The sequence below is a fragment of the Psammomys obesus genome, unplaced genomic scaffold (assembly GCF_907164565.1).
Source record: "Psammomys obesus unplaced genomic scaffold, mPsaObe1.curated_primary_1811, whole genome shotgun sequence".
Taxonomy (NCBI): domain Eukaryota; kingdom Metazoa; phylum Chordata; class Mammalia; order Rodentia; family Muridae; genus Psammomys; species Psammomys obesus.
Window position 1 is genome coordinate 772,936 of NW_026596131.1, and position 27,149 is coordinate 800,084.

Consider the following 27,149-nt stretch of genomic DNA (forward strand, 5'->3'; position numbering starts at 1 on the left):
CGCTGTCCTCTGGCCTCCACACACATGCTATGACAGGTACATCTGTGTGTGCATGCAAACACACACAAAAATATAGCTGGGCACAATGGTGCATGTCTGTAATTCCAGCACTCTTTTGGAAGAGGCCAACCTGGTCTACAAAGCTAGTCTAGGACAGCCAAGGCTACACTGGGAGACCCTGTCTCAAAAAACAAAAAAATATGGCTCCAGATTAAGTACTGTATCTCTATTAATTTCAGCACTTGGGAAGATGAAGTAGGAGGAACACTGAGTTTGAAGCCAGCCTGGGCTGCATAGCAGATGCTGTCTCAAAAAACCCAAACAGAAAAAACAAAAATAGGCAACACACACAAGCAAAACACATGGTTATGAACGCCTATATATCCAAGCTACTTGGGAAGTTGAGAGAGGAGGATCACAAGTTCAGGGGTGATGGGCTACATAGTCCAAGGTCAGCCTGGGCCAAGTTGGACCTGAGTTTCAATCTCCAGCAACCACTTAAAGGCCAGATACTCGGTCTAAGCCTCTGTAATCCCAGCACACCTGTAGGTGGAGACAGACTTCTCAGCACCTGAGCCAGCCTGGTACATGAAGTGTAAAACTAAAAAGATCTACTTGTGGCCTGAAGAGATGGCTCAGCCACTAACTGCATTTTGCTCTTTTAGGACCTGGCTTTGGTTATCTGCACCCATACCTGGCAGCTCAACAACTGCCTGGACCTGGAATTCCAGGGTAATCCAACATCCCCCAGCTTGTGAGGACACCTAATTTCACATATAAGCAAATATATACATATTAATTTTTTGAGAGAAGGGCTCTCTACGTAGCCCTGGCTGTCCTGGAGCTCTCTATGTGAACCAGGCTGGCCTTGAAATCACAGAGCTTTCCTGTCTCTGTCTCCCGAGTGCTGGGAGAAAAGGTGCTCCGCACCACGCCTAGCTCACAAATAAATCTTTATAAAACAACAAACAACAACAAAAGAGATCTGTTAAGGTGACACATATCTGCAGACTTAGCTTGAACCCAGAAGTTAGCTCCAGGCTGTTGGTGAAATCTGTTTCCAAGAAAATAATTTTTTTTTCTAAACAAAGAGATAGTACTTTTACTGTTCCTCACTGGATGACAGAGACATGCTCCCCGGAACATGTCAACTCCCTTGGATCTGCTCAGCTCTCAGCCTATGTACCTTGTGTTGCTGTTCTTCCTCCAAGTCTGAAAAGACCTTTCCATTTTCCCTTTCTTCCAGATAACTTGAATAAATACAAGGCTTGCAAACTAGCGCAAAACTGAATTTTGTGTATTTTACTTTTTCCAGATCTTAATTTTCACGTTCGTTTACAGACAATACTCACTTTGTAGCTAAGGATGATCTCCAAGTTCTGATCTTCATGACTCTAGCTCCTGAGTGCTAAGCTAACAGGTATGTGCTATCATGACCCCAGTGCTGGGGACTCAACCCAGGCCTCTGTATGTAGGCAAATACCCTCGCCTCTTTATTGGCAGTACTGACACTGAACTTGGGAGCTTTCTGAATGTTGGGCAAGTGCTCTAGCACTGAGTTCTTGAGCGCAGTCCCTGATTTCTTTAGTGGGTGTACATATGCACATGTGTGCGTGACTGTGGAGGCCAGAAGTCAACATCAGCATGTATCTTCAATCACTCAGCTCCTTTTTGGAGGTTCCTCCTCTTTGAAGCTGGAGCTCACTGAACTGGTTAGACCGACTGGCCAAGTAGCCCCAGAGACCCTTCCATCTTTGCTTCCCAGTGCTGGAATACAGTCACGTGGTATCTTCCCAGCATTTTACATGATGTTTCAACTTTACAACTAAACTGTTCCCCAATGAATTCCTCCCACCCCTTAAAGTTTGAGACAAAGTCTTACTCTGTAATTTGAGGCAAATCTCCTGCCTCAATTTTCCAAGCACTGGGATTACATATGTGAGCCACCATGCCTAGCTTCAGATCTTAAATGATAACACAAAGGCTCTGTGTCCCGAAGGAACTTCAGAAATGACATCAAAGAATGAGCTGTTTAACTAGTTGACCTGCAAAGTTGCAGCTGCTGACAGTTTGAAAATAATATATTCTAAAAATTACCACTTTTTTGTCATAATATTTATTTTGAAATTTCAAATAATACTAAAAAGGGTATGAACTTTAATATATATATATATTAAAAAGTATAAGTAAAAATTAGAGAAACATTGTCCTAGGCTCTTGTAGAACATAAAATGTGATCTTTCATCACTATGCTGCTGTGACTCAGTATAAAAATGAAGATGACACAGCTTTTACATAGCTTTAATACCTTGATTATAAACTGCTTTCAAAAGTAATTTATTTGGATTTTCCATATCCTTTAATGAACTGTAAATATATTAACAGAAAAGACTTTCCCCCCAAAGACTATACAATTTCTGAAATAAGTCAGGAAAAGCAAAAAGAAGACACAAAAGTACATTGTTTCAATGCAAATAGAACACACATATCACACCCACACTTGCATTTCCCAGGTTTTCCCAAAGAAAATGGGCCACCATTTTTCTCAGTGAAGACCCATAACTGTACTCTGGCTAATCAGAGACTTAGAAACTGGTTTCTTCAAAAAGAGTGTTTTTAATAGACTAAACACTGGTTATCACTGAGTTTTTGTTTAAGGTACAACAGCAGCATGGTTCAAATGTTACTTGCAGTTCTTGGATAAAATAAAAAAATATTAAGTAATGAAATACAGAAAAAGTTAAGAGACTTCCTTTCATTATTTTGAGTAGCATCTGTTCTTCTGAAAAAATATTCTAACCTTCTAAAATCCTGGTGTAATAACCATTTCCACGAGAAAAAAGACATTCAATGCTCTAATAGACTTTTGTGTGAGTGTGTATATTTATATATGTATACGTATGTATAGGTGTGAAAAAAAGCGAAGTACTTAGTATTCTTAATTTCCTTCAAAGCAACATCTGAAATTTGAAACAAACATTTGACTTACAAAATGTGTTTGTTTGTTTGATCCCTATTCTGTAAAATGAAAAAAAGAAAAAAAAGACAGAAAAAAAAAAAGAGAAAGAAACTAGGAAATAGTTACTATGTGGAAATAAGGCTTCAATATCTAAATGATGTTAAAAGCAGGTGTGAGGAAAACACGAAAGCAGGCCGAGTGTTTGTGAGTGTCTCTCAGCCAGCCACTGCCACAACTATCCCTCTATCCTTTGTCTTAAAATCAGTACCAGAAAGTCCCTCTGGCACAGGACTAAATTCCTACTTAAAAAACAAAACAAAACAAAAACAAAAACAAAACAAACAAACAAAAAACCCAAAAGGTAATTACACTTCAGTCAATTATGTTCTGAGCTTAGCTTTCTTTAGGTCTGCCACAGAACTCAGCACAGCTCTCTATGAAACTCCAGATCTGATGATGTAATATACATGTATATAGCTGGCTTTTGATTTGCCAATTAAAAAAAAAAAAAAAAGAAAATTAAACTTCACATAACTAATGAGTAATACAATGGACTCTGTTAGAATCGAAGTGCTAGTCTATGGGAATTTTTAATGATATTCATTTATTCCCAACTTTCCTTTTCCTCATAAATTACTTCTTTTTAAACTGCACACATACCTAGATTTAGGCAGGAAATTATCTTAAATCCTTCTCTGGCACCTAATACCTAACCCAAGACTGACTTGAATTTGTAATAGTATCTAATTCACATCGGATGAGAAGATTAAGTAACGGACAGAAAATGACCAAATCTATGGGCTAAAACATTTTTTTTTTCACATCTTTTGTAATCCACCTTGTTTTCACAGGTTGACTAACAAATACAAGTAACCAGAGGGTACGTTTTTCCTTCATCAAATAATTCAAAATAGTAACTGTAGGCCTGTAACTTATAAGAAATTGTAATTTGTTATATTCTGACATTGGCACTTAATAAAATGTTAACTAAAGTTTCTCTAAAATTTTCAATACATTACAATAAAGGAGATACACAATTTAAGAGTGTTTAAATCTGTTACTGTGAAATTCCAATAATTCCCATTTTATATGCATAATTAGATCTTTAAAATTGTGGCCATTCCCCAAACATTCCAACCCATATTATGATGAACTCAGAAGAGAATCTGTCTCTTTCATAAGAAACTTTTCCCTAAGCTAAAAATTTTCAGTATTTTATACCCAATTAATTACGCTCAGTACAAGTTTTGGTGACTCACTCTACTGACAGCTATATGAAGCGGAAAGCTGAAAAGAATGGAATTGACCTCAACAAAAGTAACCATACATTCTTGCACTCTACTTTCACTCCTAGAAAAGATGCAGGACTCACGGTTAGGTACAACTCCAACTAGATTAAGGCTTCTCTATCATGATCTCCAAAGTCTCTATAGTGTTCTCATACTGATTCTTCTGGTAAACATAAGTGGTTATTAATGGCCTGGTTTTGGCTTTTCACGGGGAACCACTCTATCATCTGTCAATGTTAAAGGCGATCCCACAGAGCTCAAAGAGAAGAGGCAGTATTGTAAAGACCAATTTTAAAGTTTGCAATACCAAGACAACAATGATCAACACTTTGAAGCAAGATGAATAAATTAAAATTCTTGGTTAGACATTAAAGCATTCTTGCCAAGAATAAGTGTACACTGTATGGAGGGTATTCGACTCCTACATAGAGTCCCAATAGGCCCATTCCATTTGCTTATAGGAGACACTCCAAGCTTAAAGTAAGCTATGTTCCTTGGCAATGAACTTTACTCTGTTATAGGCAATGTCTTTTATTGTTCCATCTGGCACTTGCTAACACCATTCTTGAAGAACCTAGAAATGAAGGTCAGTCACTCTGTTTATCAGGAAAAGAACCAAATAAAAAAACAGAATTTTGGGAAAATGACCAAGAAATTCTGGTTCATCACTATTTCCATATCTAATGGTTCCTTCAAGATAAAACATAACTCTTCCTTCCATGATAGCTTTCCAACTAAGGAGATTAAAGAAAAAAAAGTTTCCCACCCTTCCCCCCAAATTGTCATTTATACTGGTAAAAGAGCCAGTCTTATTAGCAGCTAAATATTGCAATGCCTTTCATTCTGCGTACAGTCAGGTCCAACCAGAGTGGCACACTCATGGTCTAAGTGATGAATGAGGACAATGCCGGCTCAAGAGTTACGACTCAGTATATGGAGGGACAAGAAACATGTCAGCACTAGCCACACATCCAACTGTCAAAGTCTGATTTCCAGAGGTTAAAATTCATCACTCTCCGCTGCATGAAGTTGTGTGTCGTCTGCATCTGTCATGCTGCTCTCTTGGGATTCATCTGTTCCCACTATACAAATGGACAAAAATGTAAGGTGTGGGACAAATACAACTTGTCGGTTCATGAAAATAAGGAAAATTTCACTACATTCAGAGATGAGACACCCCCCACAAACCAACCAACCAACAAAAACAAAACAAAAACAACCAACAAACTCCTAATGTTATCTAAAAAAGCATTTCAAGTTCTTTCTCTTTTTTTTTCTTCCATTTTTCAAGACAGAGTTTTTCCACGTAGCCCTGGAACTCGCAATATAGACCAGGCCGGCCTTAAACTCAGGAGATCCACCTGCCTCTGCCCCCTAGTGCTAGGACTAGATCTGTATCTTGTATAACATGCCTGGAAGTTACCTTGCTGTATTCAAGCTTTGATGATAATGGTAATAGTTATTTGGAGACAGGGTCTCATATAGCCCAGGCTGAGCCTGACCTTACTTGTAGCCAAGGGTGACACTCCACTTATGATGCTCCTCCTGCATTCACTTCCTAGGCTAGGATTACAGGCTTGAGCAGCACTACATCTGTGTTATGAAGTGCCGGGATCAGCCCATGGCCTTGTCCATACTACAGACAAGAACTCTACTAACTATGCGACATTCCTAGCCTCCTCCCTTTTTCCTCTAGTAATTATGTATTCCTACCCTAGGAGTTAGAAATAAAAAATAGCTACAGCAGCAACATCCAAAAAAGCTAACATTTCTGCTAACTCCTAATACTGACTTACCATTCTGGACAGTTCCTGATGGTATACTGAAATGTGGAATGTAACTTTCAGTTTAAAAGATCAGTATTGGTCAGTCGCCATTTTTTTAATAAATGGTCTGACCCTTGCAGGCAGGTTTCTGGTTCTGAGAAATAAACACTCTTGCCAATTGCAAAAAACAAAACAGCAACAACAACAAAAAAACCCAACAATACTGAGCGGTTGGAGAGATAGCTCAGCAGTTAAGAACACTGGCTGTTCTTCTAGAGGACCTGGGTTCAATTCCCAGCAAACACATGGTAGCTCACAACTGTCTCTAACTCTAGTTCCAATGGCTCTAATATGCTCATACCAATGCACATAAAATAAAATAAATGAAAAAAAAAAATACTGACTCTAAATTAACCCCCCGCCCCCCCCCAAAAAGTACTGAGATCATAAATTTTACTTAAACAGTTCATTTCTAGAACAAAGGCATCTAATCAGAATTTACCCCAGAAAATTTCCAATTCTCTAAGTATTACTACATATAAACATTAATAAATGTGTACTAACCACACATCTCCATTTTCTTATTTGCCTAGGAGTAAAGAGAATTTAAACAACTGCTACTATAGAGGTGAGAGTCAAATAACCACACAAATAAGTCACAAAGCACACTAGATCTGGAACTAATTACTTGATAGCATATGCACTTTCCTATTATGCCATCTCAATCAGTTTCCTCCAAATTTGATTTTCTATAAAAAAGTGAAAAAGCAGCCCACAGGTTCTGCATAGGATAGCATCTGTAGGGATGCTACAGATCTTATGCATGATACTCACTGATCTGTTCCTCTTGGGTTATTGGTTCCTCATCATCTGGAAGGTAGCGTTTGTCAATCGCCTCTTTAATCTGATTATTGGCTCCTTTAGGATCTAAATCCATAGCCCAAGAGAAATTCATCAAGGCGAGATGAGTTTGACCCAACTTCTTGTAAACCTACAAACAGACAGCAGCATTTATTCTTCAACTGTAAATTTTAAAAACATGAGTTAGTCTTCTGATCTTTAAACTCCAAGTCTATTCAGGTGGGAGAACATTTTTATCCCACACATGACTTCAGATTAGCATTTAACTGCTTTTCTTTATATAATCAGGTGTTATGTTCAGAAATCCTTTTCTCTATTTTTTCAAGTAGGGAGTTTCCAATAAACCTCACTGATTGGAACATTGACAATGGGAACACTGACTACAAAAGCTGCTTGAATAACTTTCATTTATACAACCTCATGAATGCCAGGTACATGCTCTACTAAAGAAATGCACAGTATCTAAATATGTAGTTCAGGCTGACCATGAACTGAGATCCTCCTGCTTGTGTCAGTCCTGAAATTATAGGCAGAAGACACAATACCTGGATCCATGTGAAGGACAGCTGGAACCACAGCTGGGCATTTGAGACTGCCCAGGGCATGACAGGCAAACATTACTGCTCTGAGCTCCTTTTTTGGGCCCTGCATATGCAGTCCAGGCCAGCCTTGAGCTAGGGCAACTCTTCTGCATCAGCTTTCCAAGTGCTGGATCACAAGCACACACCACCATGCCCAGCCAGAACACCATCTTTTTAACTGCTTGTGCTAAATCCATTATTTCCAGGACCCTTAGGTCAGGAATCTAGTTCAACTTGCTAAGTAGATGTTGTATAACACATATTGTATTTATTCTTCAAACTGTTAATATTTGTTGGGGTTAGAGAGGTGGTTATAGTGAGAATCTTGGTTTCTTTAAAAAAAAAAAAAAACACAAATGCTTTTTTGTTTTAATCCCAAGTGTGGGGATATGGGGCTGCTTCCCAGCAGCTATGATTTGCCTCGTTCTCTGGTGGGGGCATGATTTTGCCAGTTGCAGACAGTTACTGTGACTGTGTGGCATTTGGAATTCTAGCAACTTTTCAGAGGGTAGATACTTGCCAGGGCCCTTAGGAGGGTTGAGTTGTTGGTTGGTTGCTCTGGTTGTGGTTTGTGAAGTAGTCATGCACAAAGAATAAACATAAAGAAAACAGACATCCTGACGGCACAGAGGAGCTCAATGCCCCTAATCAGCAGAAGAAGTCTAATGGTAACACCACCTTCTTTCTGAGCCCTGACTTTATTCAGAGATCTCCTTCCTTTCCCCTCTGGTTTTTTGTCCCTAGTATCTAGTGTGAGGGGGTGGAGAAGAATAGAAGAAAGAAGAACCCACAAAGTAGCTAATGAAGGGTACAGATGGTTCACCAGTTAAGACTGCTTGCGGCTCTTTCAGAAAACCCAAGCTCAGTTCTTGGAACGTATAGATCTAACACCCTCTTCTGGCCTCCACAGGAAAGAACACACTTGGCTTGGCATGTATTCATAAATACGAATAAATCTGTCCCCAACCCTGTCCCCTGTAATGGTTTCTCTGTGCAGTCCTGGAATTTGCTCTGTAGACTAATTTGGCCTCCAAGTCAGAGACCCATTTGTCTCTGTCTCCCCAGTACCAGGATTAAAGGCGAGCTAATACCATTGCCTGGCAACAAAAATCAATCTTTAAAAAAGGAAAGGAAAAAAAAAATTAGTTATTTGTTACAAAGTTGCAACATAAGACCAAGGCCCCAATTTTTACCTTTCCTATTAAGAAGTAAACAAGGGATTCTTTGGGGACAATCTGTTTCAATTCTTCAAGTTCTTGTAAAGCAGACTGAAAAAAAACAAAGAAAAAACTTAGAGGAGCAAAATCTCACAGAATTCTGACTAAGCAAATGCAGTCAGTTTTCCAAATCATCTTAAGAGTTTACAAGCACACCATCAATGTACTTTGTATTGCATTAATTTCTTGTGGTAAAAATGTTATAGTAAGACTAACAAATGACAGACACTCACTGAAAACATACATGTATGTATACCATAGTTTACAGAAGATGCAGGTGGGGATAACAACCTCTTTTGTCACTATTTTTCTTAAAAAAGAAATAATCACATTATGTCCGGAAATACGTGAAAGTGCTTTGAACATAAGGCTTAGAAAGTAGGCCCCAGAACTCCACATGTACATATACCCCTCTCTCATATAAAGAAAGAATAAGTAAATGTAAAAAATTAAAAAAATAAAAAAAGTATTCACCAAGCCATCTTTACATGAACATTCAGCCCTGGTTGGGGATGTAACTCAGTGGGAAAGAACCTATCTACCTTGTGGAAACCCTAGGATCAATCCCCAGCACTGCAGAGATGGGGGTTGTGGTGAGGAAGACGTCGACATTCTTTATTGTAAAACAGTAGAAGCAATCAGGGCATCTAAGTAAAAGCATGGCCTATTTTCTTTTTCTACTCTTTTAAGACAAGGACTCTCAGTGTAACAGAGCCCTATCTATCCTGGAACTCACTCTGTAGACTGTAGACTAGGCTAGCCTTGAACTCAGAGATCACTACTGAGTGCTGGAATTAAAGGTGTGTGCCGCCGCCGCCGCTGCTGCCACCGCCACCCGACTTGTAAGGCCCACATTCTATGGAACAATAAATCAATATTGTTCCATGGGGGCGAGGGGGAGGAGGCTAGCACTGTGGTGTAGTCCTACAATTTAAGCACTGAGAAGGCTACAACACCAGGATCTTGAGTTTGAGGCCAGCCTGAGCTGTCAACAACACCTTGTTTAAAAATAAAAGCTGGGGGGTGGGGGGTGGGGTCTGGAGAGATGGCTCAGCAGTTAAGAGTACTGACTGTTCTTCCAGAGAATCTGGGTTCAGTTCCCAGCACCCACATAGCAGCTCACAAGTGTCTGTAACTCTAAGACCTGATACCCCTCACAGAGAAACAAATACAGGCAAAACACCAATGCATATAAAAATATAACTAAGTAATTACTAAAAAAATTAAAATAATCAAAGGTTGGGAGTGCACAACTCCAGAGAACTCCGAGAGTACCTATACTCAAAATCTCCCCGAGCGATATCCCACCTCCCAGAATAACTGTGACAACTGCAGTCTTACCCATCACTCTCACTCACTTAAAGTCCTGGGAGGATGCTGCAGGTCTTTCTTTTAAAACAATCCCCTGGTGCCCAAAAGGCCTTTCTAGATGTACAATCCTTATATAATCTGAATCTCCACATACCAATCCTTCTTACTTTTTTTGTTTTTTTGAAGCAGACTCTCACCCTGTAGCTTAAAATGTAACTGGACCAGTTAGAGTGGAGTTGGTGGCAATTCTCCTGCTCAGCCTTCCAAGTGCTAGAATTACGCCTTACTTCCTAGGAGTAGTTTGTGAAATAAAATGAAACTAAGAGCTGCCCTCTCCACACTAGCTTTTAAAAACATAGGAAACATTAAAAAAAAAAAAAAAAAATCAAAGCATCAAAAACATGTAGCTTATGTTTTATTTTTTTTGAGGAAAGGTCTTTCTATGTAGCCCTGGCTATCCTGGAACTCACTATACAGGCCAGGTTGGCCTTGTAGCTTTTATTTATTTATTTTTTTAAAGAGACACAATATAACGTGGAAGAAACTGATACGAATCTCACCTTGTATTTTTCATTTGCAAACAAAACCGAGGCTCTGTGAAATTTGCATAGAGGGTTCTTAGGATCAATAACAATGGCTTTGTTAAGGGTATCCAAAGCCTTCTCAGATTTTTTGAGCGCATGCTGAACCTATAAGAAATAAAGATTCGTCTTGATATTAATGAAGAAAGAAGCAAATAACATAACTTAAAACCATTATGAAAATAAAACTAGAGGGATGCAGCTGTGCTGTCTGGCCGCAATGCCTGCTGGGTTCAAGTGGACTAAGTGACTCACACTAAATGTGCTGTTTTCAAGGGGAATGACACCCAAAAACTCATGTTTCAATACTTGGTCTCTAGCTGGTGGGGCTGTTTGGAGGATTAGGAGGCATGGTCTTGCTGGAAGTATGTGACTGAGGGCAGGTGTTGAGGTTTCAAAAGATGACACCATTCCCAGTATTTTCTTGTTCTTTTGCTTCACAATCATGAACTTTTAACTCCTTGACACTGGAAACCAAATTAAACACCCTCTTTTCAAATTATTTATGTGAATGGGTGTTCTGCCTGCAAGTATGTCTGTGTAAGTGTGTTGGATTTCCTGGAACTGGAGTTGCAGACAGTTGTGAGCTGCTACATGGGTGCTGGGAATTGAACCTGGGTCCTATGGAAGAGCCGCCAGTGTTCTTAACTGCTGAGCATCTCTTTGGCTTCCAAATTAAAACACTTTCTAAGCTGCTTTAGTCATGGTGTTTTATAACAGCAATAGAAAAGTAACTAAGACACTAAGCAATTAACAAATTATCTTTAATTCTCGAAGTCTGGTAATCACTTCATTTCAAAGATAGCACAATGAGGCCTACCAAAACTGATCTGATGGTGAAGAGCTCGAGCAATTCCCAGAACCCATATATCCATGTAAGATGGAAGAACCAATTCTACTGTTCCCTAAGCCTCCATAATAACAGTAACAACAATAAAAATAGCAGCAACAATAACAATAATAATCACTGTTTTAAAAAACCATCCTGAATATTATAACAATTTAAAAAAGCACCCTGAACTCCAGAGATAAAACCTAGATCTTCAGACTCTTAATGTGCCAATGTGAGCCTATGATGATAACACGATTAAATATTTTTAAAAAGATTTATTTTAAATTACACATACATGCACGTGTGCATGTATGTGCACACATGCACATGAATGTAGGTGCCCGTGGAGGCCAGGGGCCTCAGATCCTCTGTAGCTGGTTGTGGGCTGCCCGAAGGAGATGTTAGGTATCAAACTGGGGTCCTCTGCTTAACCACTGAGCCACTTCTCCAGCCCCATGATTTGATCTTTACGGCAGATAATTACCACGAAGTCTAAAAGTAAGTAAAACTTGGTTTTACCCTTCACAAGAAAAGCATTTATGCAGACAACACATTTCCAAAGGCTTATTATGACCCTCTAAATATTAACCTGTGTTCAAGAACTTGTTCATGAATGCTGTGTCATTCAATTATACCTTACAGTCTGAGCTACATAAAACAGTTTCAAAAGACACAAAAAACATTCACTGGAGATGTGGTCAATGATTATGAGCACCCAGTGCTCTTGCCCAGGTACAGTTTGTTTGGTTCCCAGTACCCACGTCAGGCAGCCCACAACTGCCTCTAACTCCAGCTTTAGGAGAACTGATGCTTTTGTCCTCGTTCGGCATCTGCAGACAAGTAGATGCATCCATACACATAGTGAAAAATAAAACAAACCTTAAACAACGAAACAAAACACCATTTGAGTCAGATACACAGAAAACAAACAAACAGAAAGAGTATATAAACACAAAGGGATCCCCAACTCCTCCTGTCTGGAGACAGGCCTCACTGTAGCCAAGGCTGGCCTTAAAGTTGTTTCTTAGCGGATAACCTTTAACTTGAAATCCACCTGCTTCTACCTCCAAGAAGGAATGTTAAGACTGTAAGTGTGAATACGCTCAGTTTTATGCCAGAGGATAAATCTATGGCAACTGAGCTACATCTTCAGGCCCACAAGGTGTATTTCTTCATGACAAGTCAAAAAGGTACTATTTTGGCTAGAAAAAAGACTGAGACACTGCTTCATTAATAAAACAGCCCAATTTTCATAATAACCATTAAGTCACCTAAACACACACTCTCTCTCTCTTTTTAATTTTTTCACTGTGTAGCCCTGGCTGTCCTGGACTTGCTTTGTTGGCCAGGCTGGCCTTGAACTCGCAGAGCTCCGCCTGCCCCTGCCTCAAGCACCACGCCTGGCTTCACCTAAAGCAATGTTTACAAAGTCACTTACCACTCCGATGTGGCACAGTAACACTGAGCTCTGAGGGTTGATGTCAAGCGCTTTCTGAAAATGCATTTCTGCGAGGCTGAATTTCTCTTGCTTGTAATAAATCATTCCTAAACCATACCTGAAATTGTAAAAACGTATGATTTTAAGGACACAAGTTTTGGCTGCTAGCTTAGTTCCTCTACTAACAGGACAGTTATGGTACCTGGCATTTCAATACACAATCAAAAAAAAAAAAAAAAAAAAAAAGGTCTAATGGGGAGACAAAAAGTATTAGTCATAGTAAAAATCACAAAAGAAGACACATTTTTGTTTGTGAAAACAATAAACTAACCAAACAAGTGTAACTACGATAATGGAGAAAAAAGAAGCCACATCGTTAAGCTCACCACTCTAATCTAGACTTAACAGTTAACTCTTGCAGAGTGATTATGTATGTGACAAATACTTTGCTAAATTATTACCCTTGTTTTTCTTTTGGTTTTTTTGAGACAGGGTTTCCTCTGCAGTGTTTCCTGGGGTTAAAGGTGTGCACCATCACTGTCCCGTCTAAATTATTCTATGTTGTGCCTAAACTGGCCTTGAATTCCTTGCTCAAGCAATATTCCTGTCCCTTCCCAAGTAGCTGGGAAATAATTGTGCATGAGCCACTATGTTTGGCTCTGGTAAATTCAATCTCCTTTCTCTATACCATCTTTTATTGTATGTACGTTTGTTTGTTTGTTTTCCCCAAGACAGGGTTTTTCTCTGTATGTAGCTCTGGCTGTCCTGGAACTCACTCTACAGATCAGGCTGGCCTCAAACTCACAGAGATGTGCCTGCCTCCCCCCCCAAGTGCTGGGATTAAAGGCGTGCACTACCAACTGCCTGGCTGTACAAAATTGTTTATATAGCAATACAATTTACATATTAATCAGTACTATAATAGGATGACTTAAACAGAAGACCTCCCCCCCCCCTTTTTTTTTTGTTGGACAGGGTTTCTGTGTGTAGTCCTGTCTGTCCCGGAACTCTGTAGATCAGTCTGGCCTCACACTCAGAGATCCACCTGGCCTGGCCCTGCCTTTCCAGTGTTGGGAGATGTGTACCACTATTATCTGGCTTTTTTTCTTCTCAGAAAAAGGTAAGTTTTTCTACATGGGTGAATGCAACAAATCTAGTCACTGACTACTTATGTTTAGTTTTTATTGGACTTAATGGTTAACGGTTAAAAAAAAAAAAAGAACAAGTTTTCACAATCATTGTCTTGAAGGAATAACACATGTTGGATTCATTTGGAATGTAAAAATGGTTCTTGGGTATATCAGTACAAAGAAAGTTGAATCCACCCCACCCAACAAAATAAAAACAAAAAACCCTTATAATACAGTTGAAAACAGAAATTGAGTCTTATATCTGCTTCCTTAACTCATGTATCCTTTTGCCTAAACTTTGTCCTATCTCGTCACCTAATATTACCTTTTTTTTTTTTTTTTTGGTCTCTTTTCTAAGTTTTAGACTTTACTCACCCTTACACATGTTCACATATATATTAACACATCCTATGTGTTAATACATATGTATTAACACATCCTATGTGTTAATATACATAGGATCTTTCTTACGATTTCTTTAGGCTGCATCATTGGTAAATGCTGGTTTGTCTTTTTTTAAAATTAATTTATTTTTGAGACATGACACCACCCTAGGTGGCCTCCAATTCACTGTGTTGACAAGGATAACCCTGAACTTCTGATACCCATTTCTACTTCAGCAGTAATGGGAATATAGCATGAGCCGCTGAACCTACTGTGGTTCTGAGGACAGAACCCAAGGCTTTGTGCATGTAGCACAAGCATCAGCTCCTGCCCTGTTTGAATTCCTGTCCTGATTTCCTTCAGTGATGAGCAGTGATAGGATGTGTAAGACAAATAAACCCCTTTGATCCTACTTGCTTCTGTGGTCATGGTACTTTGTTGTAGCAAAAGTCACCCTAACTAAGACAGCAAGCATGCATGGGATACAACACGTACAAGCATGACATGCCTACATATAAAAGAGAAATCTTTAAAAATAAAAAAGTCACTCAGGGCTGGCAGGGTGGAGTTCATTCCTGCGAGAAAAATCAACTCTTGGATGTTATGCTCTAATTTCCACGTTTGCTGTGGCATATACAGCCCAAGCATACATACACACATGCAAACAAATTAAATAAATACAACAATTTTTAGTAAAACTTTGTCTTTTTACTTACCATGCATTATAATGTCTGGGATTTACTCTTATAGCATTTCGAAAACATGCTAATGCTTTGTCTAGTTCTTCAGTTAACACAAACTCATGTCCTAATAGGGTATAGGCGTAAGCATAATTGGGATCAACCTGAATAGCTCTTTGGAAGAATTTAATTGCAATATCATGTTCCCGTTGCAGACTGAAACAATTCCCCGCAGCACACCAGGCCTGGCAAAATGGAAACAAAAACCATGCAGTTATAAGTTGTTATGTTCTATAAAATAAATTGACAAAAAGCAGAAACTTACATTTTTAAAGTTTAATTTTGACCTAAGGAACTGTGTATGGATAGTTATGGATAGTGCCTAGCATACTTCCCGTGTTCCAGCCCAGCACTATACCCAAGAAGTTAAATAAGTAAAAGAAAAGTAACTACGCAAGGTGAAGTGCTTGTAATCCTAGCACTCAGGAAGGCAAGAGGCAGGCAGATCTTTTTGAGTTTGAGGCCAGCCTGGTCTACAAAATGAGTCCAGGACAACCAGGGTTACACAGAGAAACCCTGTCTTGAAAAACCAAACAACAAACCAACAAAAAGTAGCTATGTAAGCAAACTGCTGCTACCATACCTCTGGTGAATTCTTATCCATGTCTGTTAAGTCTTTTGAAAGAACTGATAGAGCAACATCTTTCTGAAGATGCCAAAGTGTTGTCGAGTAGATCTCCATGCCTTCAACTCTGTAATTCTCAATCCTTCTAACTTCTGAGAATATTCTTTCAGCCTGAAAATAAAGAACTATTAAGGACAAACCAGTTGCTACAGTTTGTACATACAGGGAGTGCTGGTCACTGTCTTCACAGGACTTAGAACCAGGCAGGGACTATGCTTCGTGTGAATCAGCAACAAGGACAAATGCACAAATCAGCTATGGGATGTCAACTACAGAAGTATGCAGACTCATAGTCAGCCTAGTTTTGGTAGTTTAACTATGGATCAAGACATGAAGCCTGAAAAGAAAAGGCTTTTCTACAAAAAAGAAAAGGATGGGGTTGAAGCAGTGGTTCAGGGATTCTGAACACTGGTGGCTCTGCAGAGGCCCTGGCCTTAGTTCCCAGCACTGACATGGTGGCTCACGTAAGGAACTACAGCTCCAGGTGATCCAACACCTTCTGGCATCAGGCACATGTGTGGTACACATATATACATGGAAGCACTCACATAAAACAAAACTTTAAAGAGAGACAGAATATGAATCTACTGAAAGGCTGAGTTGAAAGGTAAGAAAAGGTAAAATGGCTGCCAACTCTACGGCACGCTAACTGCTGAACACTGACCAGCACTGTGTCCTCCGGAATTACAGTACCTACTAACCAACTGCCCTTCCCTAAGGTCTTTCCATAACTATCAGGTCACTTTTTTCTTCTCTCAAAATAGTCTCAATTTCTAGAACCATGCTTCTCTATAAAAACTTCACATTTATAAAATCAATGCACCATTTAGTTTTATCACCTTACTAAGTTTAAAACGTTCAAAGTTTAGTTCAGAATAAGAATATCTGGGTTACATTTAATGAAATGAAGATGACAGAAAATAAGGAAAGAACTTCTGTTTAAAGATTTACTTTTATGTATGTGGGTACTTAAAGAGGCCAGAGGAGGGCATCAAATCCCCTGGAGACAGTTACAGCAGGCTGGCTGTGAGCAAATCTGGGTGTGGGAACTGACCTCTGAAAGTATAGCAAGTGCTCTTAGCTCTAGTCCTAGGAAAGGACATTTATAAAACTGTGAACTTTTGCCCAGAACATGGTGATTTGATATCTACAATCAGTTTGGTGTTTTATTAAGTCCCCTCAAATATCTTTAGAAGTTGGTAAGTTTTTCCAAAAGACACAGGTTAAATAACATAACAAAGCAATCAGCCACACAAACATAACTTTTGGTTTCATATTTTTAAGCAGCTTTTGTCATCTTTCAAAAGCAATTATTAGCTAGGAATGAACATGAAAGCAATAGGACTATGATAAGTTGAGGCCAGCCTGGGCCACATAGTGAGTTCAAGGTGAGCCTGGACTACAGAGCAAGACCTTGTCTCAAAAGTAAAATATAAAGCCAGATGGTTAGGACAGGCGGATCACGAGTTCAAGGCCAGCCTGGTCTACAAAGTACGGAAAAGCCAAGGCTACACAGAGAAACCCTGTCTTCATACATCAAAACCCCAAAAAAACAAAACTTCACAAGCTATTATGATGTATGTTAAAAAATAACCTTAAAAAAAAAAACTAATAAAATTAACGAAGGGCTGCTGATGTAGTTCTCAGTTGGTAGAGTTTACTAGCATGTATGAATGAAGGCCTGGATTCAACCCCCATGTGGGTTCACAGTAGTTACATGCCTGTAACCCTACAATCCAAGGAGGAAGGAACAGGAGGATCACGAGTTCTAGTCATCATGGTTTATACATAGTTCGAGGCTAGCCCAGTCTACATGAGACCCTGTCTCAAAAGCAAAACCAGCTAGGTGTGGTGGTGTATGTCTTTAATCTTAGCATTAGGGAGGTGAGCCTGGTATATATAGCAGGTTCCAGACCAGCCAGGGCTACAAAGTGAAAGATCTTGCCAAAAAAGAAAAGAACCTGTTACAAGAACATTATGTTGAAAGGGTTAGACTAATTTTGTAACCTATATGTCTTCTAAAGCCTATAGTTTTGAGTTTTAGGTTAAGCTAAAGCCTCTTAGTACCTTTCCAGAGAACGGAGGAAATGTGACCCTATCTGTGAGGACAGATATAAAAAAAGCAAGCAAGCAATGACCTTCACTCAGCAAAAAGAAGGACCAGACCCTTGTCTTTGAGATAGTGTTTCTTAGCAACGAACCCAGACGGCCTCAATCCTTCTTCTGAGTAGCTCCTGATCTCCAGCCAAAAGCCAGCCCTAATCTTCAAGGATGAGCTAAACACCCCCACCTTCAATTGCAGCTGCATCTACACTTGGCAGGACTGGCCAAGCTTGAGCACCTAAGATTAACCAATTATCTTACTTTATAGCTTCCTCATCCAATCCTAAATTGCCAAAACTGCAACTTCAAATTTCCCGCAATTTTTCTTTTAAAAACCTAAGGTCTTTGTCTCCCGGGGCCACTGTTTGCTGACCGGCAGGGGTGACCCCATTTTGCAATGGTTAATAAACCTCTTGCTTTTGCAACGAGCCGCGTGGTCTGTGGGGGGTTCTGGGAAGGGCGAGATCTTAAACTCCTGAGCTGTGAGACCCCAGGTCTTACAGTGTCTTCAATTAAACATGATCTTCATAGCATTAAGTTTATATAATACACTAAATGCCAAACATTCAGCTCAGTATATAATTCTGTAGATGTTGTAGAAATAATTTACATTATAAATATTGATTACACGGTAAGTATCTATTTTTGTATTCAACTGAATAGAGCACAAATAGTTCACATATCATAATGTTCTTCACAAATCCCTTTCAAGAAATCCCACTAAATTTAAATTACCTCTTAATACAAGAAATAATTTAACTTATAAATTATTATACTGCCTAGTTTTATACCAACTTGATATAAGCTAGTGTTATGTAAAGGGATGGAACCTCTATTGAGTAAATGCCTTCATAAGATCCCGCTGAAGATCATTTTTTTAAACTGTGTTCTATCTACTAAAGTTTAGTTAAGTGCCAGAAGAGGGCACCAGATCTTATTATAGATGGTTGTGAGCTACCATGTAGGTGCCAGCAAATGAACTCAGGACCTCTGGAAGAGCAGTCAGTGCTCTTAACCTCTGAGCCATCTCTCCAGCCCTGCATTTTCTTAATTAGTGATTGATAGGGAAGGGCCCAGTCCATTGAGGGTGGTGCCATCCCTGGGCTGACGGTCCTGGGCTCTAAAAAAGCAGACGGAGCAAGCCATGAGAAGCAAGCCAGCAAGCGGCACTCTCTGACTTCTGTTATCAGTTCCTGCTTTCAGGTCCCTGCCTTGTATGCGTTCTTGCCCTTAGTGCTTTTGATCATGAACTATTATATGGAACTGTGAGCAAGTTGCTTCTGGTCATAGTGCTTCATCACAGCAATTGTAACCCCAACTAAGACAATTATACACACTATGAAAATTATATAAATATCACATAATAAATATTGAACTTTTTAGATCTAGCCTTGAGTATGAAAGTTAAATGAGTTCTAGAAAGATGTATATATCTTTGTATACTTACCTGCATGTATTCTGAAAGTTCAAAATAAGCCCGTCCAATTTGGCACAATACCCAACCAGTACTGTAGTGGTGAGAAGGTAAGTGGCTCAAAATATTTATAGCTTCTTTGCAGTTGTATGAACACAAAGCTAAATAGCCTTTTCCCATTTCACGAAGAAGGCTCATCAAACCTTCTAGGAGAAAACAATACAATTATAAACAAAGGAGAAAAACATATAACTCTGGTTTTCTAAAAATGCTAACTATAAATTACCCCTTAAAACAACAACAACAAAAACAAAAAAATCCTCTCCAGTATCTGGGCGGGCAAGATTGTTTGGTGGTTAAAGGTTCTTGTCAGCAAGCCTGATGACCTGAATTTGATCCCTGGGACCCCACATGGTGTACAGAAAAAACTGATTCCTGTAAGCTGTCCTTTAACTTAAATACACACTTAGACACACTCCTCTCTCTAAATAAATAAAATAGAAAATAAAATTAAATTAAAAATTTAAGGGGGCTCAGCAGTTAAAAGCATTTGCACCCAGTTCCCAGTATCTACATCACAGCTTACAACTATCTATAATTCCAGTTTCACAGGATTCATGCCCTAATTTGGTTTCTGTGGGCATACACACATCCACACAAATTCAAATTTAAAAACATAAAAATAAACATTAAAACTTAACCACAATAAGTGTATAATAAACTAAAGTAGAAAACACAAGTACAGTAAGCATGTACAACAGACCTGCTGCTGCCTTTTGTAGGTTAAATGCCTGGATCTGAGGTGTAATTGTGGATATTTTTCCTTCTGAAATGATAGAAGAGTCCAATTTTGTAATTTCCAGACTATCATTTATGTTGGGTTGAGTTATTCCTCCTTTATTAGTTTTAGTTTTAGTTTTCCTGTTTGGGATTTTAGGTGGAAACTTCATTTTTAACTTTTTGCTATTCTCCTGTAAAAAGGAATAAAATTCCATGCTTGTTATTTTCAATAACACTTTCTACAAGTACTACACATAAAAGAAATGCATAATCCTCATTAGTCTTTTCATTTTCCCTAACAGCAATTTTATAAAAAAACAAGTGTTCTAAAACATTTTTTTGTTTGGTTGTTTTTTGTTTTGAGACAGGGTCTTATGTTGAGCTGGAACTTAATGCAATCCTCCTGTTCTACCCTCCCAAATCCTGGTATTACAGGAGTGAGCCAGCATGCCAGCATTTCATTTCAAATGTAACAGTAAGTTGCACAATAGTGACTTAGGTCAGTCTGCACTAAGGGCAGATCTTTTCTGAAAGTGCATCACAGTCTCACTTACTATTTAAAAACAAGAGAATGTAACACTAATTATATAAAAGCACTAACTACCATCAATGGCACAAAATGACTAACTGGGATGTGTCAAAGGTAAATTATTCATAATGTCAGTAGGCAGAGCAACACACAAAACATCTTCTCATCTTCTTTGCTTTTAACTTTGAAGATAGTAACATAACTAAAATTTTCACTCATATCACATAAGAACTACAGATCCCATGGATATTTCCCATTTTTATATGAATTCTTTTGCATGTGTGTGTGTGTGTGTCTGTGTGTGTATGTATACACACAGACACACACACACACACACACACAGCTTTGTGTAATTTTATCAAAGGCATTGTGCAACCAACATTTGATACAGAATTATTCTTCTAGAACAAAGAAAGCCACTTGTTTACATTTAAATAACTGTACCTTTCCTCCACCCTTATTTCCTAAAAAGCCATTGACATTTTTACCATTATTTGGTCATTTCAAGATTGACATATTTACCAACAAACAAGGAAGGAGAGTTGCCAAAATTATAGCTAGTTCTACAAATAAAAAATTATTTGGTTCGGCATGGTGTTGTGCCCCGATAACCCCAGCTCCCTAGAATCTAAATAAAGCAGGAGGATGGCCTTTTTCAGTCCAGCCTGAGTTACATCACCAGCCCTCTAAAACAAAATGAAAACAAAAGCCTTTACTGGAGATGGAGTCAGCAATGAACAGAAGGCTCAGCTCAGGAAGAATTACATAAATGTGACACTCAGAAATCTTTACCTTGGTTGTAGAACTGTCACTAGTGAAAAGGCGGGAACTTCTTCGAGGCAATGCGTTTGGGGGAGATGTGATAGTGGGGCTCAATACCTGAGGTGTTGTACTAAAAAAAAAAAAAAGGCATTTTAAACATTTACTATTTGGCTTAGACCATTAACTATTATTATCATCTCAATTGTTTTATTAAAGCATGTATTCATCATAAAGGTATTCTAAAATTGGTCTTTTGGTTAGTTTTTTGGTCTTTATGAAAACTCAGGATTTAAAAACTATTCACAGGCTAGAGGGATTGCTTCCTGATTAAGAGTACTTGATGTTTTCCTAGAAGACCAAGCTTTCTTCCTGGTGTGCATGCTCAGTGGCTCACAACTGCCAGCAAGCCTAGATCCAGGTCACGCTACAACCTCTTTTGGCGCAAGTGCACTTACATATACTAAATAGCATGCAAATCACATGCTAATGCACCTGCAAAGGCCAGAAGAGGGCATAAAATTCATCCAAGCTAGTGTTAAGAGTTGTAACAGTCCCCTGTGGTAACCAAACCCCAGTCCTCTACAAGAGCAGGTAACATTCTTTTTTATTATCTTTTTTCACAATCTGTTCATTATATATCCCAATTGAAGACCCTTCCCTCAACTCCCCTAGTCCTATGCTCCCTCCTTCTACCCTTCACCCCTTCTCGTAGTTCACAAAAAGGGGGAGCTCTCCGCTATTGTCATCTGCCCAGAGCTTGTTAAGTCTCATCAGGACTGCTTGGATCCTCTTCCTCCATGGCCTGGCAAGGCTGCATCATCACGGGTGAGTGCAGTCAACTGAGTTCATGATAGAGGCAGCGCCTGTATAATATCCCATCATTCAGAGATCCACATGGAAAATGAGCTGCCAATCAGCCACATCTGAGCAGGGGGTCTAGGTCCTCTCCATGCACGGTACATTAGTCTCTGCAGGACCCCTTGAGTTCAGATCTTTTAGTTTTGTTGGTGTCCTTGTTGATCTCCTTGTGGGGCTCCTGTCCCCTCCATGTCCCTTTAATCCCACCCCTCTCTTCCTCCATAAGACTCTCAAAGCAGATGCTGAGACTCAGGGTCAACTTTGGGCAGAGCACAGTGAACATTCTTAACCACTGAGCCATCTCTCCAGCTCCCTAATTCATTTTTAAAACTACAACAACCTTTACCTGGTAGGAGCAACTCTCATTTATATTACAAATAATAAATGTATCTTACCAACATGATTCCTTATAGAAAAGAATTTTGACAAGTGGAAAGGAATAATTTTATAGCATACAGGGAGAACAACTCTAAGAACACTGCTAAGATTGATTTAGACAGAAAACTGTACAAGGATAACACAATTCTCCATGGAGGAAGTAGAAATAGGACAGTTTTCAGGCTAGAATTTAGAAAAAAACTTTTATATATATTTTTGTTAAGGTTTGCTCATTCCAAAGACTCACTTGATACAAGTGGAGATTCCCCTAAAGTCTAAGAAAACAGAAAAAAGTATTTATTTCATATCATGATCAGTGTATGAATCTGAATCTTTAGTTTGTATTTAGTTACGTAGGAGTGTGACAATAAAAAGCACTTTGCATTTATGATTATGTGCTAATCATATTAACATTCTTTTTTAAAAAAATATTTTGTGTGTCTGAATGCTTCATTTGCATGTACATATTGCACTATGTACACATCTGGTGTCCACAGAGGTCAGAGAGGTATTGGTTGGTTCCTCTGGTACTCATCATGAGTGCTAGGAGTCAAACCTGGGTCCTCTGGAAGGCCAGCCAGTACACTGAGCCATCTCTCCAGCTCCAACATTAGAAAACAACAAACAAACAAACCCCAAAGTTCCCTGGTATAAACAGAAGCATTATTTTATATTTTTAAGATCTGTTAGGGGAGGTTGCTAAAGTGATGTCTCAGAAATAAAAGTCCAATTCAAGGGATCCAATGCCCTCTCCTGGCCTTCTCAGGCACCAGGCATGCATATAGCCACACTGACACACATGCAGGCAAAATCTCCATACACATAAAATAAAATGTTCTGAGAAAAATACCTTGAGAAATTCACAGAAATGAGTTAGAGGATCATTTATGAAGAAAATGATGGAGCTGGCCATTCTGGGAAGATCCTCCCTGTGGCTACGGCTGGGACTTTAAGACAGGTAACAAAATATCTATCCCTTTCCACCTGTTTAAAAGGTGCGTGTGCACGAGCCAGCGTGTGCACCCACATACACACCTCTGTGTGTTCTCACCTTACTCTCATAGATCAAGTCTCTCACTGAACCCAAAGCTCACTCTTTTACTGGCGGTCTGGCAGTGAGCTCTCTGGACCCTCCTGCCTTGACCTTAGTGCGGGGTCACAGGTGTGTCACCATGCCCAGGCTCTCGTGCTCTCCTAAGCGAGCACTCATGAGGAGACTGAGCCATCTCTCCAGTCACTACCTTCGTGATTGTTATTATTTATTTGGTTTTTCTTTTTTTAATTTAAATTTCTTTTTTATAATTTATTCACTTTTACATCCCAACTGTACCCACCTCCCTTGTATCCTCCAGTCCCATCCTCCCTCCCTCTTCCCCTCCCCTAGTCTTCAGAAATTCATTTGATTTTTTGAGACAGGGTTTCTCTGGGTAGTCCTGGCTGTCCCGGAACTCACTCTGTAGACCAGGCTGGCCTCGAACTCAGAGATCCGCCTGCCTCTGCCTCTGAGTACTGGGACTCTATTACTCACTGAACCAGAAGTCCACAGTTTTGGGATGGCTGGCAAGTACATATGGACACAGCCATCTTTTATGTGGGTGCTGGAAATCGATTTCAACTGCTGCTTCCCTACTCAGCAAAACATTTTTAAACATGATGACATCTAGGTACAGTGCTACCTTCTTGTTATTCTAGCTCCCTGAAGGCTGAGGTAAGTGAACTGCTTGAGTCTACTGAGGCTAGCCTAGAAAACAGAAAGACTTCAATCTCAAAAAACAAGATGAAACAGCTTTTTCCTGATATGCAGAAAGGGAAAAATTCCAAACTGGGACACATTACAGACTACAGGAGATGAAGGAAAATGCTACCAGACTGAAGTCTGACTCTTCTAAAAGAACACTAGCAATACCAGACATGTGGCTAAGCTGCTTTTCCTTTTTATAAAAGATGTAACTTTTTAAAGGTTGAACAACAGTGTACTATATAGGAGTTATAATATAATATGGATATAAAACATTGTTGTAAGAATCCCTAAAAGCATCAAAATGAACTGTTTTAGGGTTTCATATTATACAGAGTGCTCTATTGCCTGAAGGCACATTTCATACATTAAAATACACACCGTAAACCCCAAAGATGCCTCTAAAAAGAAAGCTACTAGGTAATGCTTGGTTGCTAAAACAGCAATGCTCAATTTGGCTTCTCAAAAGATATCAGTCTTAATTAATGCCTAGAAGCCCTGATTATGTTTATCTGGAAAATGGAGTCTTTGCGATGTAATCAAATTAAGATGAGATCATGAAGGTGGGTATGAATCCAGTATGATTTGTCTCTTTATAGGAGGGAAATCTAGGTACACAGACTTAGTCTTGTCAAGACTAAGGTAGACACTGACTTATGTTGTGACAATCTAAGGAAGGTCTAAGCAAGAGCTCCTCCTCTATAGTTTTTGGAGGAGAAATGCTCCTGAAAACACCCCAGTTTCAAACTTAAACGGTTTAAAACTAGGAAAGATTGTTAGCAACGTGGAATACAGAAAAAAGAAAAGAGAATAAATTTGTTGTTTTAAGAGATCCAGTTTGTGAAATAGATTGAGTAACACTTAGCCAAAATGCTTGAGATGAGAAGGACTTCACATTTTAGTTCTTTTGGGTCTTGTACTATGTGTATAAAAACCCTTAGTAGTTATGTATTCCTGATCCAAAAAGTTAACACCTGAATTGCTCCAAAATCCGAAGCCTTTTATATAATATTGACATTTAAGGTCTTTTAATCTAAAGAAGTGGTGTGCTCAGTCTGTACTTCATTACTTATAATGTAGAAAGTGAACCTTGCTAGCATTCAGGAGGCCAAGACAGATTTGCTGTCAGTTCAAAGCTAGTATGGGCTTCATTGTGACTTTCTGACCACTCAGGGTTATGTATTCAAAAAAGAAAAAGAAGAGGGCAGCAGCAGCCAATAACAACTGTCTGCCTTGCAAAATTAACCCCCCGCCCAGGGCACTGTCTGCAAGCTGCTCCTGACTAGGATCACCACCCAGCATCACAGGTATACTGATTCCTTTTAGATAGTCAAGACTGTGGCAGCTTTAAGGTTTCTTTATCTGAAGTTTAATTTTATGACCTGTGTACAGAAATAAATAATGGGTGAAAAGAGAATGAAGTCTGTATTTGCTATGTATGCTGGCACACACTTAATCCCAGAACTTGGGAGGCAGAAAGGTAGCCATATCTCAGCTTGTGCTCCAGGACAGCCAAAAACTACGTAATATAGACTCTGCCTCAAAAACAAAACAAGACAGCCATGGGAGTGCGTGCCTATAAAACCAGCACTAGAGAGGTAGAGGCAGGCCTGCGTTTGGGGCCGGTCTGGTCTCCAGAGTGAGTTCCAGGACAGTCAGGGCTACTACAGAAAAAACATGTCTTGAAAAACCAAAAATAAATAAAGACCAAACAAACAAACAAGTACAAAAGAAAGAAATTGACCTGCACTTGCTCTACAAAGGAGCATATACCTTACTTTGAAGAATAAATACCTTGTTTGTGGGCCAGAGCTTTGTGTTTGTGCGACAAGAACTGGAGTGACTTCTCGACTATTTCCACTCTGTGAGAAGACAGACTTTGTTCCAGTTTGGCCCATTCTGGCAACAGACTGTAAAACACAAAAAGTCTAAGGTTTGTGATTACAGATTGCACTGTAAGTGATAAAAGACACTATGATGCTCTCTTCTACACTTTCTAAATGAAAATAGCTCAGAATATATAATGTCACCTTAAAATAATCATCACTATCACTGCATTGTGTTAAAAAAGCTTAAGACAGCTACTGGTCTCAATATTTATGAATTAATTCGCTATAATTAAAGCAAGGTTTTATACTAATCCTTTTGCACTTAGTAAATAAAACAGTTAAATAGAAGTCTGAGGAGATTAAAAAAAAAAATTACCTGGTCCCTACCTAAATTCTAAAGATACTGCTCTTTTTGTATCACTGTTTCTTTCTAGTTTTTCAAATGTTTCATTTATTGATTTCTGCTTGCCTGGAAGGAGAATAAAAAAAAAAAAAAAAAAAATCTGTCCCTTCTGATGTAAATGTTCAACATGACAGAAACAATCTTAGTTTAGTTTATGGAAGTTTATTCAGCTAGATATTGAATTGAACTACATATGTGAAAAGACAACAGCTATGTGTCTGACCTAACTGGTAGGCTATGACAATGACATTCTTTCATTAAGTCTAAGAAAAAAGTATACAAAGTTGGATTCTCTCTGAAATTATCTTTATAGATTGGAATTTTAAATGTTTCTTTAACCAACACCCTAACTATATTTTACATAGAAAATACCTTTTTTGTAGGGGCTCCGGTGGATGGCACGTCAATTACAGAAGGTGTATTAGTGTAGTTTTGTAAATAGGATCCATCTCCAGGACTTGGGGTTTCTAATGGCAAAATCCCAAAACTGAGAAGAGGTTGAAATCAAGGTGTCAAAAAGTCATCAAGGCATATATAAAGCAGCAGTATACTTAAATTAGAAGGTCTAAAAGGAAGAGAATGGCAAATCAGTCTTAAGGGCAAAGAGGATCTGAGGGGCAGATTTAAAAATGATCTGTGAA

At 39.0% G+C, this 27,149-nt stretch overlaps 1 protein-coding gene across 2 annotated transcripts in view; it reads right to left on the reverse strand.

Annotated features, from left to right (window-relative positions):
- Positions 1–2,089: 2,089 nt before the first annotated feature.
- The window catches only part of Cdc27 (cell division cycle 27), a 48,236-nt gene continuing 23,176 nt past the window's right edge, over positions 2,090–27,149 (reverse strand). Inside the window, exons 8-19 of one of the 2 annotated variants that reach the window (XM_055592140.1) lie at positions 26,881–26,995; positions 26,071–26,186; positions 21,333–21,432; positions 19,995–20,202; positions 19,265–19,434; positions 15,673–15,825; positions 15,066–15,274; positions 12,836–12,953; positions 10,545–10,673; positions 8,650–8,724; positions 6,849–7,005; positions 2,090–5,330 (exon numbers count right to left, since the gene is read on the reverse strand). In XM_055592140.1, coding sequence (XP_055448115.1) covers positions 5,248–5,330; positions 6,849–7,005; positions 8,650–8,724; positions 10,545–10,673; positions 12,836–12,953; positions 15,066–15,274; positions 15,673–15,825; positions 19,265–19,434; positions 19,995–20,202; positions 21,333–21,432; positions 26,071–26,186; positions 26,881–26,995 — 1,633 coding nt within the window. In that variant the 3' untranslated portion in view covers positions 2,090–5,247. Of the gene's footprint in view, positions 5,331–6,848; positions 7,006–8,649; positions 8,725–10,544; positions 10,674–12,835; positions 12,954–15,065; positions 15,275–15,672; positions 15,826–19,264; positions 19,438–19,994; positions 20,203–21,332; positions 21,433–26,070; positions 26,187–26,880; positions 26,996–27,149 lie in introns of both variants that reach the window. The other variant, XM_055592139.1, reaches the window with a different exon arrangement.